The sequence below is a fragment of the Coloeus monedula genome (genome assembly GCF_965178545.1).
Source record: "Coloeus monedula genome assembly, chromosome: 14".
Taxonomy (NCBI): Eukaryota; Metazoa; Chordata; class Aves; order Passeriformes; family Corvidae; genus Coloeus; species Coloeus monedula.
In genome coordinates this window covers 14,488,134-14,503,791 of record NC_138794.1, presented here as the reverse complement: position 1 = coordinate 14,503,791, position 15,658 = coordinate 14,488,134, and the positions used below count along the sequence as shown (strand labels likewise).

Genomic DNA, 15,658 nt, shown 5'->3' with positions numbered 1-15,658 from the left:
ATACTTCTGGATCCACAGGCAACTGAAACTCTTCTTTAGGGAATTCATCCTTTTGTTTCAGATTAATTAGCTTTGTTAAATTTAACATTTTGTTATGAGTAAAATTCTTCCTGCACCCTTTCCATTCACAGTTCCTAGCATCCAGAACAAGCTCTGTTCTGACCCCCTGAGTCAGTGTGAGTAAAAGCGGGCTGAGGCATGGGATGGACAGGAAATGCATGCTTGTACACTTGTTTTCATTGGGCGTTCCTTGGCAGCTCCATGCAATTGGAGATTGCTGGGCTGAATAGACTTTTATGTACAAAATTTACATTTGCATGCAAAAAGCCACAGCCGCTGAAAAGGCCTGTGTGTTCCCAAGCATAACCAATCTGAAAGCTGAGCTCCCACTCCCTATTTAGCCATCAGACCTAACTGCTTACTTATTGTAATACATAACTGGGGGCAGTCATCATTTGAAATTGTTTCAGAAGCATGTTAAGAACACATTTAGTACTTGTGCTGAAATAATCTGCAAGATCAAATTACACAAGCTTGACAAACCTGGATTCATGGATAGTGACATGACTGGTTTCATGGGAAGCATGCACGAGGACACTGAAGTGCCATTGCTAAACAGCAGTGAACAATAGGAGTTGTCACGTTATCAAACTGAAATGCTTAAATAGTGCATGCCATAGAATAATGTTTCTTCTGCCCTGTAGACTTGTCACACCAGTAAAATGTATGAAGTTAATTTGATGAAAAAGGAGAATTTCAAATCTATTCTTACTTTGTACCCAAGAGATTTACTTGTATTAAAAGGGCTTGAATCACGTTTTTCCCTGTGCCTTCCTTTACAGCTCGGGAGATGTAGGAGAGAGTTTGTAGCATGCTGAAATGTCATGTCACAGTCTCTTGTGTGGAAGGCAGCAGTTTCAAACACCTTTATTCACCTCGGCTCCTTTACCTTCAGACTTGGTTAGACCTACCTGTACAGCTGCACTGTTGGCAGTACATGATGAGCCTGCAAAAGAGGCTGGTAAATAAATGAGCTGGGAGTTACTTTAACTTACAACTCCTTACTGCGTTGCATCTGTTTATCCCATAATACTGATACATCACATAAATATGTAAGTGTACACATTCTGTCTAAACATAGATTGTGTATAATATGCTGCTATATTTAAGGTGGTGTAAGAGCTACTTCATTACACCATACAGCAGAGTACCTGAGCATTTGTTAACTGAGAGATTTGAACATGAGAACATCAGTGGTTTGAATCCTACTAAATTATTCAGAAGTTACTCTCTTTTGATGCACCTTCTAGTCAAAGGTGTTTGGGTTTCGTGATACATTTCTTTTTAAGTGTTTGCTATTTCTGTTTGTGTGGCATTGTTAAATTGCATGACACTGTTTCTGCTTCTTGGCTGGATAACATTTTAGATATTATGATAATGGGTAATCAACATTCCTTTAATGTATTTTCCACCAATTCTTTGTGTGATTTTTGAGAACATTTTATTAGGAGTTGCCTAAATCATCTTAACAACTTGGGAATTACCACAAACTGACCTTCATACTTGATCACTTTTTTCATGTGTTGAATACTTTTACTAATAAGTGTGATATAGTTTACATAACTTAAATATGCCTAAGGCATTAAAAGGAAATTGTCAAGAGTAAAGAACATAAGATTTTGGGGAGAAATTTGTCTCAACGTATTTAGCTGTCCTCTAGTCTTGTCAAAGAAGCCTAAACAGCTGCTACCAGAGAAGTTACTTACCCGTAGATATGCTGGGGCAGCTAAAGCCCAGCAGTGCTCCTTTGGTGGGCAGTTGAACAAGGCATCTTTGTAACTCCAGCCTGGCAGTTCCAAGAGCCTAAGTGAGGCCTGGAACAGTGGACAGTTTAAAAGGGGCTGCAACCCTGGCATCCACTTAATTCTCAATGCTTACAGAGGACACCATGAGAGAGAAGGCGAGGTGTTTCTATCTGTCAAAGACATGCTGTTAGAGCCACTTCCCTGCTCCTTCCGGGCCCTTTATGGGGTCAGTTCCCAGCGTGCCCTCAAGGTAGCACCAACATCACTGTTGCTTCCTTCTTGCACCAGAGGCCAAGCCAGAGGCTTCCTGGGATAGAGCCAGGAATGGCTCCTTGCTAAATGCAGCCCAGCTGTTGAACAGGTGGGTTTGAGCACAAACTGTCACTTGCTCAGAAACAGAAAAGATGTTTGTAAGAATAAGACAGACTGAGAAGGCTTGAGTGAGAAATTGGATGTGTGCTTGGGAATCAGTTTAGAATACCAAGGATTTAGGTACTCAAATCTGGACCACAGGTCATTGCTGGTGAATAACCTCCCCCTGGACTTCAGCAGATTCCAGCAGAACTTTCTGCAATTAACTGCTGCTTACCAGGTAGTAACTTAGCATCTGGAAATGGGAGACTTGGGGGCACTGTTGTCCTTCTCAGTTGTTTGGTCTCACTAAACAGGAAACATCCTAATACCGTGCATCTTCACACACACCAAGCTCTGAGTCCTGCTGCCATTGCCAACCTCTGCCAGGGTAATGCTGGCCAAGAGTCAGTGGTGTTCTGCTGCTGCTGTTTGACCCCAGGTTTTAATCTCTTCTCCTTGGTGGTTAAGGTATGCCATTCTGACCAAAGCAACCTGGCCCTCATGGAAAGGAGAAGAGAAACAAGGAGTCCTCCACCTGCTTCAGTCAGTCAACATGGATCCTGACCAGTACCAGCTTGGGAAGTCCAAAGTCTTCATCAAAGCTCCAGAGTCTGTAAGTGTGCCAGAACACAATTCTTTAAATATGCAACTGTTTGCTGAAATGAATGTCCTGCCCACTCAGAAGCTGAGCATGACACCTGCTAAGGTGGGGGAAGTGTAAAAATCTAAGACAGGCTGGGCACATCTGTCATAGAGGCTGTGTAAAAGGCACACTATATAAGGCCACTGCAGGGTTTTGGCACTTAATACAAAGAGAATTAAATGCATCAAGAAGAGGAAAAATGGGTTATGAAGATGCTTTGGTATCAAGAACATTGGTCCTCTTCTCATAACAAATGCTACTGATGAAGGTAGAATAGTCCCCAGGGATGGTAAGGATATGTTAAACAGCATGGAGTAAATCAACATTCCAGAATGACTGCAACTTGAAATTCTAAAGAGAATATTAAGGAGGCATCACAAGGCTGGTTTTATCCTGTAGCTACTAAACCATGCAAAATCTGTTGGAAAGAAGTTTTCTTACTTTGCTATTCAGGAAAGTTGTTAAGGAAAATCTGTGCTCTCCTCACCCTCATGTATTCCTGAGACATCAGAAACAATGGGGCTTAGTCTGTGTAGCACGCCGTGCAGTTGAGCATTGATTTCTTGGTGCTTAATCTGAAGTTACATGCTAAAACAAAAGCTGAACACTTGCATGACTACCATTTGCTGTTCCAAGAACATTTTTCTCTGTAGAACGGTAGTAACACAGGCAATGACACTGCTGTGTCCAATCACATAGGAAGATATTTGTTAAAGGACAAAAGAATGCTTCTCCAAGTCACAATAGAAATTTTATTGTTTTTAGCATAAATAGGGTAAGATACTGTTCAGGAATAATGGGATTTACATTCCTGCCCACATCTGAGAGACATGTTTATACACTACAGCACAGAGTGCTCAAGATGTTGGTTATTACAATACTTCAGGTGCATATTGGCAGAGCAGGAAACTAATGTGGGATTGATCCTACTTGGTCATTACAACAACACCTGGCTAATTCTGAGGGAGTGTGAGCTTTACCTGCTTCTCTGGAGCACAGGCTGTGATCTGAGCTTTTCCTGCTTCCTCTGGAGCGCAGTTGTGATTTCTTTCTGGAGATAATTGGGAGTTTTCGCTTACGAAGTCAGTGCAATTTCCTGGTGCCTGTCTTCTGTTTAGTAGCCAAGTGGCAAGTGCTGCCATGGGGTTGATGGATCCAGTTCCCCTTCAGTCCATTAATAATCTATACCCCAACATCATGTGCTACAGGTTCTTTTCAGAGGAAGACGTAGTCCAGTGGAAGCATCTTCCCATCCTGATGCATTTTTGTGATGCTAAGTCCTGCTTGCATGGATATGCCATTTAATGGTGTATCTGTGAGTTTTACTGAAGGGCAGTTCTGCAGCTTAGGACAACATGAAGTCGACTGGAAATTTTTGGGGAGTTGTGTTTTGATTTTAATTTAAAATAATGCTTTCAATTACTGTATATGTTTTCTTTAATTTTTTTAATGCCGTGAAATCTATTTTTAAATAAGTACCAAAAAGAGTTTGGCTTTTTTTATTTTAACTTGAAAATGTTTTTGTGAACTGAATATTTTAAAGCTTGATTTACATATTTTATTAAGAAAGATAATCATCTTTCATCTTATATTACTAAGGTACTGACTAGGGTTGTATTGCTTTTGAGAAAAATAATCTTTTAGATGGTAAATGAAATTTTTTCTTTCTTCCACCAAAAAGAGCACCTGTTGTGGTTAATCAGATAAAAATATTTGATTTGCTTGTGAGTGTAAGGGGAGGCTTTACAATGCATATTTTAGAAAAGGGCTTGTGCAGTATCTTTATTTCTATAGGTTAAGAACTGTATTTTAGCTCAGTGATTTAGTTGAACTTCCTTAACGGTGACCTTCAGCTGCAGATGATAGACTATTTTGCAGTTAGCATTATTATTAGAGAAATAAATGGGGAGTGCTCAGGAGAGGACAGCATCAATATTGTCACTGTAACCTGAATTGCAGGAGGGGTTGGTCATGTCCCTGCTGCAGCTGAGGATGTTTTTGCACCAGGAGCTCTCGTGCCTGTGCTGAAACCCCAGCAAGTCCTTCTGTTCGGGAAGAGATTTTAAATATTTTTTAAAATAAGTTTGCTGTAGATGGAGAGTTGCCAACTGTGAAATAAGGTTTTATGGGTGGCAGAAAGAAGGCTTCGTTATTTACATTTCTATCACACACCTGAATAAATAACTCTGTACGGGAGCAAATGAGGTTCTGTGGAAATGGTTTGCACCAGATCGAGTTTCCTTTTGAAGATCAATATGAACAACAATATTTTTCTAGATTTGCATGGGTTAGAGCAGCAAAGTAAAAAAAAAAAAATCCTAAAGCCCAGGTTTGCTTCTCCATATACCTGTTTTTACTAATTTTATCTCTTGAAAGCTAGGAGAAAACTTATACACAATGGAGGGAAATAATAAGCAACAGTCATGTCAGTGAATTGAGTGCTGCAATTTAGCCAAATGCTTGTGCTCCTGATAAGACAAAAACCCCATTTAACTAAAGTATGTAAAAGGCTATAGTGAATATGCTGCATCCTGCAAAAAAATATGAAGTTGTTCTAATGCATTAAATTTACATATATTTAGTAGGACCTGGGAAATTCTCAAAAAAGGGGATGCACCTTCCATTCCTGTTTTAATAAAACAGTATTTTCTCATGATTTATGACATTTTAGACCCAAAAATCTTACTATGACATACTTCTGAATTATAAGGTCATAGTTGCAAGTCCTGCATCCAGCTGACAATCTTTGGGGGTGAGAGAGAATGGAGCCAGGGGACACAAGGGTATGAAATTCAGCCAGGGAAGAAAGTTGCTTGTGAGCAGTGCGTTATGTTACACATTGCACAGATCCCCACAGACATGGTAACATTCTGACTAGAGAAGTAGGAATTTTGGAGAATGTGTAGATGGAGGCTGAAGAAATGGCCAGTGGAGAACCTTGAGTTGCACCAGTAGCATATCTCAGGGAGAATCCATGTTCCTCTTCCTTCATCATGGGGCATGGAACTTAATGGGTAGACTGGTAAGAGCCACAGCCACTCAAGCATCGGAGATTTCTTCCAGAAAAGGTTACCTTAACATTCCAATCTCACATCCCACAGTTGTGGAAGAGGCACCACCTTGGATCTAGAGTGAAATGCACTGGAGAGTTGTTGAAAGTAAAATGCAGCTTTTTCTTGAACTTTGCATGTAAAATGTTTGACCCACTGCATTGTCTCTTTGTACAGCTGTTCCTGTTAGAAGAGATGAGAGAGAGGAAGTATGATGGGTATGCCAGGGCCATCCAGAAGGCCTGGAGGAAGTACACAGCCAGAAAAAAATACGTGCAGATGAGAGAAGAAGGTAGGTTGTAACTTCTGCTGGCAGGCACTTCACACACACGGTTCCAGGAACAGCAGGAGGGACACGAAAAGGAAGGAAATCTCTCCCTCTCTAGGCAAAAGTTGCATTACAGGTGACTGTATCGGAATGATGACCTTGTTGGACCACTAAGGTACCACTAATGAGGTTGACTGCTCTGCATGCACAGACCTCTTGGACTGCCCAGTGTTTTGCTCTCAAATCAAAACCAGACTGAGTAGGACAGATAGCAAAAGATGCTGCAGGGGAGGCAGAAAAGAAAACTTCCCACAGTTATGCAAAATCTGAATAATCTGTAGGTGATAAAATCAATCCAGGGACTCTACTGGGACTTAGTTGTGTGTGACCTGAGCTGTGTGAATGAACACACTCTGTTTAGAAGGGTTAATCTTTAATTTCCAGCAGTGAGTGAGAAATTTCCGAGTTCCAGAAGTGCTCCCAATTAACCAGAACTACTGAGCTTGCCATCAGTGTATTTCATTAGGAATTGATTTAATGATCACATACATCCTTATCTAAAGGATCAGTAGCAGTACTTCACTTTTTTCCATATTAGAAACAATTTGGTTATCACTTCCCAAGAAATTCCGTGTGAAACAGTTGGCTCTTTGAGAGCATGAGTGTAGGAAATTTAGTAGATGCTATTAATCAGTGTTTATCTTTGGTGTTTAAGCATCAGATCTGTTGCTGAACAAGAAAGAGAGAAGACGGAACAGCATTAACAGGAATTTTGTGGGAGATTACATAGGCTTGGAGGACCATCCTGAGCTACGGCAGTTTGTGGGCAAACGGGAGAAGATCGATTTTGCAGACACTGTAATTAAATACGACAGACGGTTTAAGGTGGGTGGAACAGCAACATCCCCTAAAGATGAGTTTTGCTGGGAGTCAGAGTTGTCTTCACCATCCTGTCACAGAAACTGCCCAGGTCAGGGTCACACCATGCAGGACACGGCTGTGTATTTTTAATGTTGTGTTTCAGAGCGTGAAGCGAGATCTCATCCTGACTCCCAAGTGCATTTACCTGATTGGGCGTGAAAAGATAAAGCAGGGCCCAGAGAAAGGCCAGGTAAAGGAAGTCTTGAAGCGAAGGATGGAAGTGGAGAGAATTCTTTCTGTTTCTTTAAGGTCAGTACCTGGAATATATTTTTCCACTGACAGAGCAATTTGTGTAGGATGGGAAAAATAAGTTGATGAAGTGGGAATTGAAAGCTTTCTTTCTGAATTTGCTTGCTTTGGGTTTCCGACTTGCTTCAGTAACCTTCAAATTTCCAATTTATCTCTAATCACAAAATCTGCCATTATTGAAGAGAAGAATTATAATTGTAACTTTATTAGCACATGATTTTTTGCTAACAGTAATTACTATAAAATGACTAAGTAGTATTCCTGTCTCTCAAAAGGGATTATTTCAGATATTCCATTACCAGCTCCTGAAAAAAAACAAACCTGTTCTCAGAAAGCAAGGTTCTGTAATTAATGCTGCTTGGACTTTGTATGTTTTTAAAAATTAACCATGAGTACTCTGCAAATATCATTATAATGCTGGCTGTATTTGCTGATGACATTTTAAACTGGATGGTATATGCTCTGATTTCCTTGCAGCACCATGCAGGATGACATTTTCATTCTACATGAACAGGAATACGATAGTTTGCTTGAATCAGTCTTCAAAACGGAGTTTTTAAGCCTCTTATCTAAACGATACGAAGAGAAAACACAAAGAAAACTACCTCTGAAATTTAGCAATACGTGAGTTATGGCCTTTTTCAATGGGCTTTTAGGGATAAATGTTTTGTTCTTGCTGTCAGGGCAAATGAGTGAGTGCAAGCTGTACTTTATTTACAGTAACAGGAGGTAGCACAGTGTAAAACCCTGTATGTGCGAGGAGACCAGACTTTGTGCTTGCCTTGTTGGAGTAACAGGTTAGGATTTACCAGGGCCAGTTGCCCCTTCCCACTGTGTGTGCATGGAGAGCTGCCTTCTTTCTCCTGCCTGTGGCACTGGGCCCAGGCCTCTGCAGCTCTGCCATGGAGCAGCTGTGCCAGCAGAGCCCAGGGCAGGGCCCTGCACAGCCACTGCACAGCTGCTGCTTGGCTCCTGACAGGGGCAGGGAGCATCCCCTTCCTGCTTCTTCACCTTCACCTAGGAGTGCAGACATCTCAATGAAGAGTTTGAAAGAATTCTTGGCATGTAATATAACAGTCTGAAATGCTGAAGTTTGTGAGTGCAGGGGACTGCAGGGTAAAAGAATAATTCTAAAGAGGCCTCACTTAAGTAAATGATATTGGGAACATTTTTTAGAAACAAGCCTGAAAACCTAGAGCATGTCTGATGAGCATTTTGGCTGTGAGGACATCCTGGAAACAATCCCAGCAAACATGTGCTTTTGTTAATACTTCCACCCATTAAGGAGATCAGCAACAGCAGGCCTTGGATTTGTATGTTTATTTTATTGCCTTCAAAAAGGTGGAGGAATTACGAAAGGCATCAGTAGATCACTATTTTTGTTTGTAAAGGGTGTAGAAGGAGCATTGAGTGTGGAAGTATGGAACATTACTGTAGCATACACTCCTGTGCACTGGGAATGCAAAGCCAGTGCCAGCAGTAAATGTCATATATTACACTTTTGGGGTCTTGCCCAAAACCATATCTGGGTACAGTTCAGAGGATAGTGTGGCAGTGCTGGGAAAGAATGTGCGTGTGTATGTGTGCCTGCATGGGAAGGAGTGTAAAATGAAAGGGTGAGGTGTTTGTATGCAGAACTGTTCACCTGCAGCACAGCATGGGGCCTGCCCCAAAGCCCACGCAGGGCAGTGTACAGCCACCCACCCCTCCAGTGTGTGTGCACCTCTGACTGTGTGTACAGGGCAATGTCCCCAAACACAGCCTCGAGCAGCACCAGCAGAGGCAGTGCCAGAGGCACTGGTGGCTGAGGGCTCACACATCTTTCTTCAAAGCTCACTGTCCTCTCCAGGGCATCTTAAAACTTCCTTTGAGAAGCTGTACCAGGAAAATTAAAGTGTCAATTAAGAAGAACATTTAAAAAAAAAAAAAAAGCATGGAAAAAAGATTTAATTAGGTGGTTATGTCAGCTGAGTCACTCATGGAATGCAGATTCTCAGTGTAAGCTTTTAATTTTGTATTTCTAAGTTATCTGCTGCCAGGTAGTACTGTCTTGATTTGATGTAGGAATTCTGGGTTTTTTTCATTCATGTGTTCACATGCTTCTGTCAGACTTGAAGTGAAGCTGAAGAAGGAGAGCTGGGGGCCCTGGAGCAGTGCTGGTTCTCGACAAGTGCAGTTTATGCAAGGCCAAGGAGATGTAGCCATTCTAAAACCAAGTAATAAAGTGCTGCAGATCAGCATTGGACCAGGGCTACCAAAGAATTCCCGTAAGTATGAATTTCCTCTAGAAATTGGGGAAAGGTTTATAAATTCAGAGAATGGTGGACTTTTCTATCCGTCCTGGCTCTAGCCTCACTGTGTTCTATATTAATTTCTCTGTAACACTTACACAAAGGTCCTAAGGATACAGCAGAATTCCTTGCTGCTCTACAGCTGTCAGTGTTCTGGGCCTTGTTTCCTGTAGTGGCAAGAAGGCTTTGCTTTATATCCTCAGCTTGAACTGGATCACAAAAGGGAGAATATCCCAAAGTCATCCTTTTTGCACCTAATGCTTTGTAACAGCCTGGCCAACCCTGCAGCAGTCAGATTCCTTATTCCTGAAGATGAGCTCTTTCTGATGACAGAACAGGGGGTCTGGCAGCCAGCAGGATTTACCTAATTAATGTAATTTTGAAGGGGTAACAGAATGTTGCTGGTTTCTTCTAGGTCCTACTAGACGGAACCTTACCCAAGGCAGAGGGTATTCCAGCAGGTCTCAAAATCAGGCTTATCCTATGAGAGCTGCACCACCTCCTCCGGGTAAGTCCTCTTAGCCTGGGAAAAACAGAGTTCCAAATGGAGACTTTTGTTTTTCTCTTGTCATCTGGTAATTTTTAGCCAGTAAAAAAATCATGGTGACAGTTAAAATTTCTCTTACAAAATCCTGCCTGGAAAGCATGTTTGTAGGCATTTTATGAAGTGTCTTGCTGGATATTCCCCCAGAGATGTCCAGCTTGTTGTGGATGGTGACTTGTTCAGACACTTGGTAAAAGTCACTGAATGTAAACCTGAGCCTGTAGCTGTCTCCATTGTGAAGAGTACAAGCTCTATGCTTATCAAGCTATAGACAATGCTTTGCAGTGAAACTGCTTTTAGTGCCAGCCACAGCACAGAATGCAATTTGTGTCTCATTGTCCTGCCCTGTCAGACATGTTACAACTCGTGTGTGCCTGAGTGCTGGGACACAGCAACTGTGCCAGTGAACAGCCCTTTCTGCAGGGGACTGATGTCATTAGGGTGTTCCACTTCTGCCCTGGGCAGATATGATTAATTTTGCTTGTGAACTCAGAGGGGAGAACAATATTCCATTGACCCGGCATTTCCCAAGAGGTTTTTTTTTTACTTACACTCCCAGAGTAGTTTCTTTTTAACAAAGAGTCCTCTTTCAGTCAGCTGCTGTTTATTGAGAAGCACAGTGCTAATGGTGGAAGTTGGGGGTGTGACAATCTTGGTCACCAAATCAAATAGACAATTCCAAATCCTCACAGCTGTATTGAGTCAAACTAAGGACTGTGTGATGTGCCAGAACTGGTTGTGAAGTGGGAAATTACTGTAAGGAACTGACCTGTTGGCAGACATATAGTGAGTATTTGTACATCAGTTAAAGCAAGATCAGAGTCTGGTTTATACTTTTAAAAACTGTTTCAGCAGTTTTATAGCTAGGAGAAGTGTCATTGCTGAAGTTAAGTGCTGTGTTGACCCTCAGGCATTGGGGTACATTTTAAAGGTGACTAGAAGGTTTTCTTACAGACCTCTCTGTAGGTTCTAGTAACATAGATTTTGGTTTATTTGGTTGTTCTTTGTATGTTAAGTAAAGTAGCCACATGTAGCTGGAAAAATAAAATTGCAGACGTGTTACAAAAGAGTTCCAGTTACACTGTCCAGACTTTCAAGGAGTTTGAAGCCTTGTCATGATTTGGGCACATTCCTCCTTGAAAGTCCCAAACAACTACCTGGGTTCTGGTATTCTCACATCTTGGCTTGAAATCAGTGGTGCAGCAGCTGAACAGAGTGTTCTGTACATGTTCAGAATAACCCAAACCTTTATTTATATCACCTTAAAGTATGTGCCATGTTGGCTTGGATTGTGAAGTGGGGTTTAATGTAGGCGTTTATGACCCTTAAGTTCTGCCACAGTATCCAGAGAATATCAGCACAGAACAGCTGTTGAATTCAGTAGGGTTTTCCCAGGTGCCATGATTACGAATTCTCCTCTCTGCACAGCTGGTCTCTCTGCTAATGTTTAGCAGGCATAATCACAATGGCAAAGGAGAGGGTCACCCCTGTCATTAAGGAAATGGAATTTTAATGGAAGCATAGCTCCTGCTTTGCTCCATAGGGGTTTTAGGAATGTAAAGCATGCTGACTTGTGCTCTTCAGGCCCTGACACCTCAAGTAGCTCAGACATGGGTGGGTTTGCTTTAAATTCAAGTTAGAGGCATAATTGTTTATTTAAAGGCATAAATCCATGTCACTTCTAGAAAATTCAGACTCCTTTTCAACTATCAAAATAGCATCAAGGTATATTTTTTTTAACAGAACAATAAAAAAGCCCAAACACTCCCCCCCACCCCATGCTTGTTAAAACAGACCAGTATTTATAGCGACTTAATAGAAACAGTCTAATTCCTTGAATATGTGGTAGACTGAGTTTGAACTTCAAAAGAAAAAGAAACAATTCTGGCTAGCTTTGGATTAACCCTTATCTGGATAAAATATTTGGCAATGTTTTAGAGGTGTGGTGGTACCATGTTAGCTAAACTGGAACTCAGCAGAGAGCTAATCCTTGTGCTCACTTAGAACACTCAGGGCACACATCTTAAACCTGAGCACAAGTCCATGCAGTTGTGAACCCAAAACAGATTGTCAGCAGTCCAGAAACCGAGTATAAATCAACATTTCAACATGATTTGGTTTTCAGGTTCCTTGATAGGTGGGGCTCTCTGACAGCTGTGTCTGACAGTTAAGCCTTCAATCAGCACAAGGAAAAGGTTACCTTTACTGAGCTGCAGTTTGGAATGCATGCATTCACACTTTATTTACTTCTAGGTCAGCACCAAAATGGAGTAATAAATTCCCCCCAATCTGCAGCCCATCCCCAGATCCCAGGAAATCAATGGGCCAACCAGAAGAACCTGTACACAAGTATGACACGACCAGCTTTACCACGGCAAATGTCGGGAGGATCAGGCAAGATTTCACAGCAACCAGAAAGCTTGGATTTCTTGAAAGTACCTGACCAAGGAGCAGCTGGGTAAGATTTTACATTGAATCTGAGAAAAAGATGCCCATTTTTGCCAATAGTTTCACACACTCAAACTGTTCATAACTGATATACTCTGTATGTCAATCACCAGGTTGTGCTATTGAGCTGTACTCTAAGGTATCATCCATTCCATCAGATTCCAAAACACATATGCTGTCCTAGAGCTGTAGGAATAAAGGTGAAGCAGTACTAGTTCAATATCTTAAATTTGAATGTTGATGGCCTTAAAAAATTTTAAGGTTTTTCAGTGACCCAGCAGTTTTCCTTATTCCACTCCTGTAGAACATTAGTGGAGCTTCACTATAGTGGGAATCTTGAGTGTCACTTAATTGTCAAAGACTGCTTCCTACTCAGCAGCGCTATGAAAAAAAAAGAAAGAAGCAGCAGTTTGCTGATAACTCCCATGATCTGCATGAATGGGGATTCTTGGAGGCAGCAAAAGTATATTTATTTTTAACCGTATCAAGAGCACCTTTTTGTACAAACAGCCCTGTCTCAGCTGTCAATCAGCAGACAAGCTCCTTAGCAAGTGTTCTGCACTGAATTACCCTGTTGGCCTAAGCATTCTTTTGCTGATTTGATATATTAGTTACAATGTTAGTGAGCATTAGACACCTCACAGAAATCAAGTAATACCATAAATGTGCACAATTGATAGATTTTGAGAAATGAAAGTGCACAGGGTTCCTTAGGAGGGGCTTTCTAGTTCCTGAACACAGAGCCCTCAAGCAAGGTTAGGCAGGTACAGAGGTCTTTTCAGTTGTACTAATGGCAGTCATTTTACCCCACTGTGCCCAGTGTTACCTGTAAGGTATTTCAGGCATATTTAGAGCATTTTCCTGTTTAAGATTAATCTTCAAATAAGAAAATCACAAAGAAGTGGTCACTGCTACTTATTTTACCACTTTCAAACCCATCAGCACATCCTAACACTTTCAGGCACGTTCCATCTTGTAATAACAATAAGACATAGAGTCTTTAGGTGGTGAGATGTTCTTCTCACATGTCAGCTTCTTCTGTTAAACTCTTTTACTAATATTAGATTTTGTCTTGAGACTACAGTTCATACAACAACAAAAACACATAAGCCATAGGATAAAGCCAAACCCGAACATCTCAGCTGTTCTGCAGCAGTAACCAAAGGAAGTACTCTTAACAAAAGTGACATTCCCATGGCTGTCTTCCTGAGCATTACGAGCTCCTTTATTAATGCACTGAAAAGAAACAACATAACTGTATTCAGCTGTGGATTTCAGATGAGCATTTCTCTGCCTGTTCCTTTTCAAAAGGAAGCTGCAAGCTAGAAGAGGTGTGAATAGCCATATATAAGTAGATAAAAATTTTTAAGGATTAGAATTAGGTTCATTTTTAGCAAAGCTGCCAAGAAGGATACAGTGGTACTAACAATCCAGTACAAGACCAAGATGAAAATCACCAGGCTCCCTTGCAGCAGCAAAACATCTCATTTAAGATACCCTAGTTCTACCATGGCTGCACAAAAGCTGAGCTATTTTCCAAGACTTGTGCTGAACTCTTTAGTTTCCATATGTAGGTCTAGGTTTCAGAACATCTCCTACCCTGAGCAAAGGCAGTAGATGCTGAAGAATGGGAGAAAATCTCTCCCCTCATAGATGCATTGAGAACTGAAGTGCTGTTATAACCCATACTTCAAATCTTATTTTCTGGTGCAGTTCACTACAAAGTTAGAATTAGACAGGTTTATTGACAAAATTAAGCCTAGGACTTTGTGTAAGTAACTGTAACCCTGTTCTGCAAAAGCTGTGTAATGTTACCATGGCATTACATTACATGATCACAATTCATTCTCCTCCACATCATTACAGTTTTTGTCATTCAGCACATATATTATTAATTTTAAACTGACATACTGAGTCTAATACCTGTTCTCTCTTCCAGCCTTTATTAGCTGATGAGCTGGCAAAATGCATTTCTTCCCTCTTTCCCCTTCCTAATCTTTGGAGTGGTCACAGCTGTAACAGTTTGTGCAGCATCTCCCCTGCTGCTTCAGAGTTGGCTATAACAGAACAAGTCCATAGATGGCCCTGGAATCTGAGGCAACTTAAAAGATATGCAAGTCTCTGTTGCAGCTTAGTCACAAGAATGGTAAAGTAGCAAGCCTGTGAGCTGGAAATTTGTTTTTGATACTAAAAACTAAATCCCTGTTGACATTGGGGCAAGGGGAGAGACACAGCCTAAGCTGTGCAGATACCAAGATATGCATGAACCGCATGTGCACATTTGCTTCCATTTCAGCCTGGGCACTAAATATCTTCATTTGAACTGCTGGGAAGTCCTTACTCATCCATTTCCATAGGAAAGAAATGGCAACTCTGTCCCTTTCCCAGGGAAGTCTCACACTGCTATTTTTAAGTGTTGTGACATTCAAGAAATCTTTTTTCCCTTGTTCTGTGATGTTCTTCAAAATGAATTCATTAAGACAGAGGGGTTTGCTAAAGCTCAGGTTTGAGTCACAAGCCCCAAAGCCCACGAGCCCTTGCTGTCGGTCAGTGTCCGCAGGCAGACGTCGAGCCGCCCGCCGCCGGCCGGAGGAAGGCCCAAGCCGCAGCCCAAGCCCAAGCCGCAGGTGCCGCAGTGCCGGGCGCTCTACGCCTACGACGCGCAGGACACCGACGAGCTCAGCTTCAACGCCAACGATATCATTGACATCATCAAGGAAGGTATGGACACACAGGGGCTGGAATTTCAGTGCTGGTCTTGAAGGTACATTGTCACGAGGAGTTAGGACAGGACTTCCCAAGCCACCCCAGTTCCTCTTCTCTTGTTAGGCTTGCAAATTTCCATGATGGCTCAGGGGGCACAGAAGCCTCCACCCCAGTCCAACCTCTTCACTCAAGAGCATGTCAGAGACAGACCACAGACCTGTGTCACTGGGTACTGCAGAGCTGTACATTTAGTGAGACAGTAATTCGGTCACTGCCTCTAGAGGAAAATTAGCCTAAACCACAGCTGTAGCACAAGAAGCAAAAAGTAGTTAACCAATTCCAACTCTGGGTCTCCAAAGCACCCTCCCCAAGGCAAAAT

The 15,658-nt window shown here is 41.7% G+C and overlaps 1 protein-coding gene across 1 annotated transcript in view; it reads left to right on the top strand.

Moving 5' to 3' along the window:
* The window catches only part of MYO1E (myosin IE), a 77,585-nt gene that overhangs the window by 60,709 nt on the left and 1,218 nt on the right, over window positions 1-15,658 (top strand). Inside the window, exons 19-27 of the mRNA XM_082290987.1 lie at window positions 2,628-2,772; window positions 6,030-6,144; window positions 6,836-7,005; window positions 7,145-7,290; window positions 7,768-7,914; window positions 9,400-9,557; window positions 9,997-10,089; window positions 12,379-12,583; window positions 15,125-15,294. Of these exons, the coding sequence (XP_082147113.1) occupies window positions 2,628-2,772; window positions 6,030-6,144; window positions 6,836-7,005; window positions 7,145-7,290; window positions 7,768-7,914; window positions 9,400-9,557; window positions 9,997-10,089; window positions 12,379-12,583; window positions 15,125-15,294 (1,349 nt within the window). The remainder of the gene's footprint in view (window positions 1-2,627; window positions 2,773-6,029; window positions 6,145-6,835; window positions 7,006-7,144; window positions 7,291-7,767; window positions 7,915-9,399; window positions 9,558-9,996; window positions 10,090-12,378; window positions 12,584-15,124; window positions 15,295-15,658) is intronic.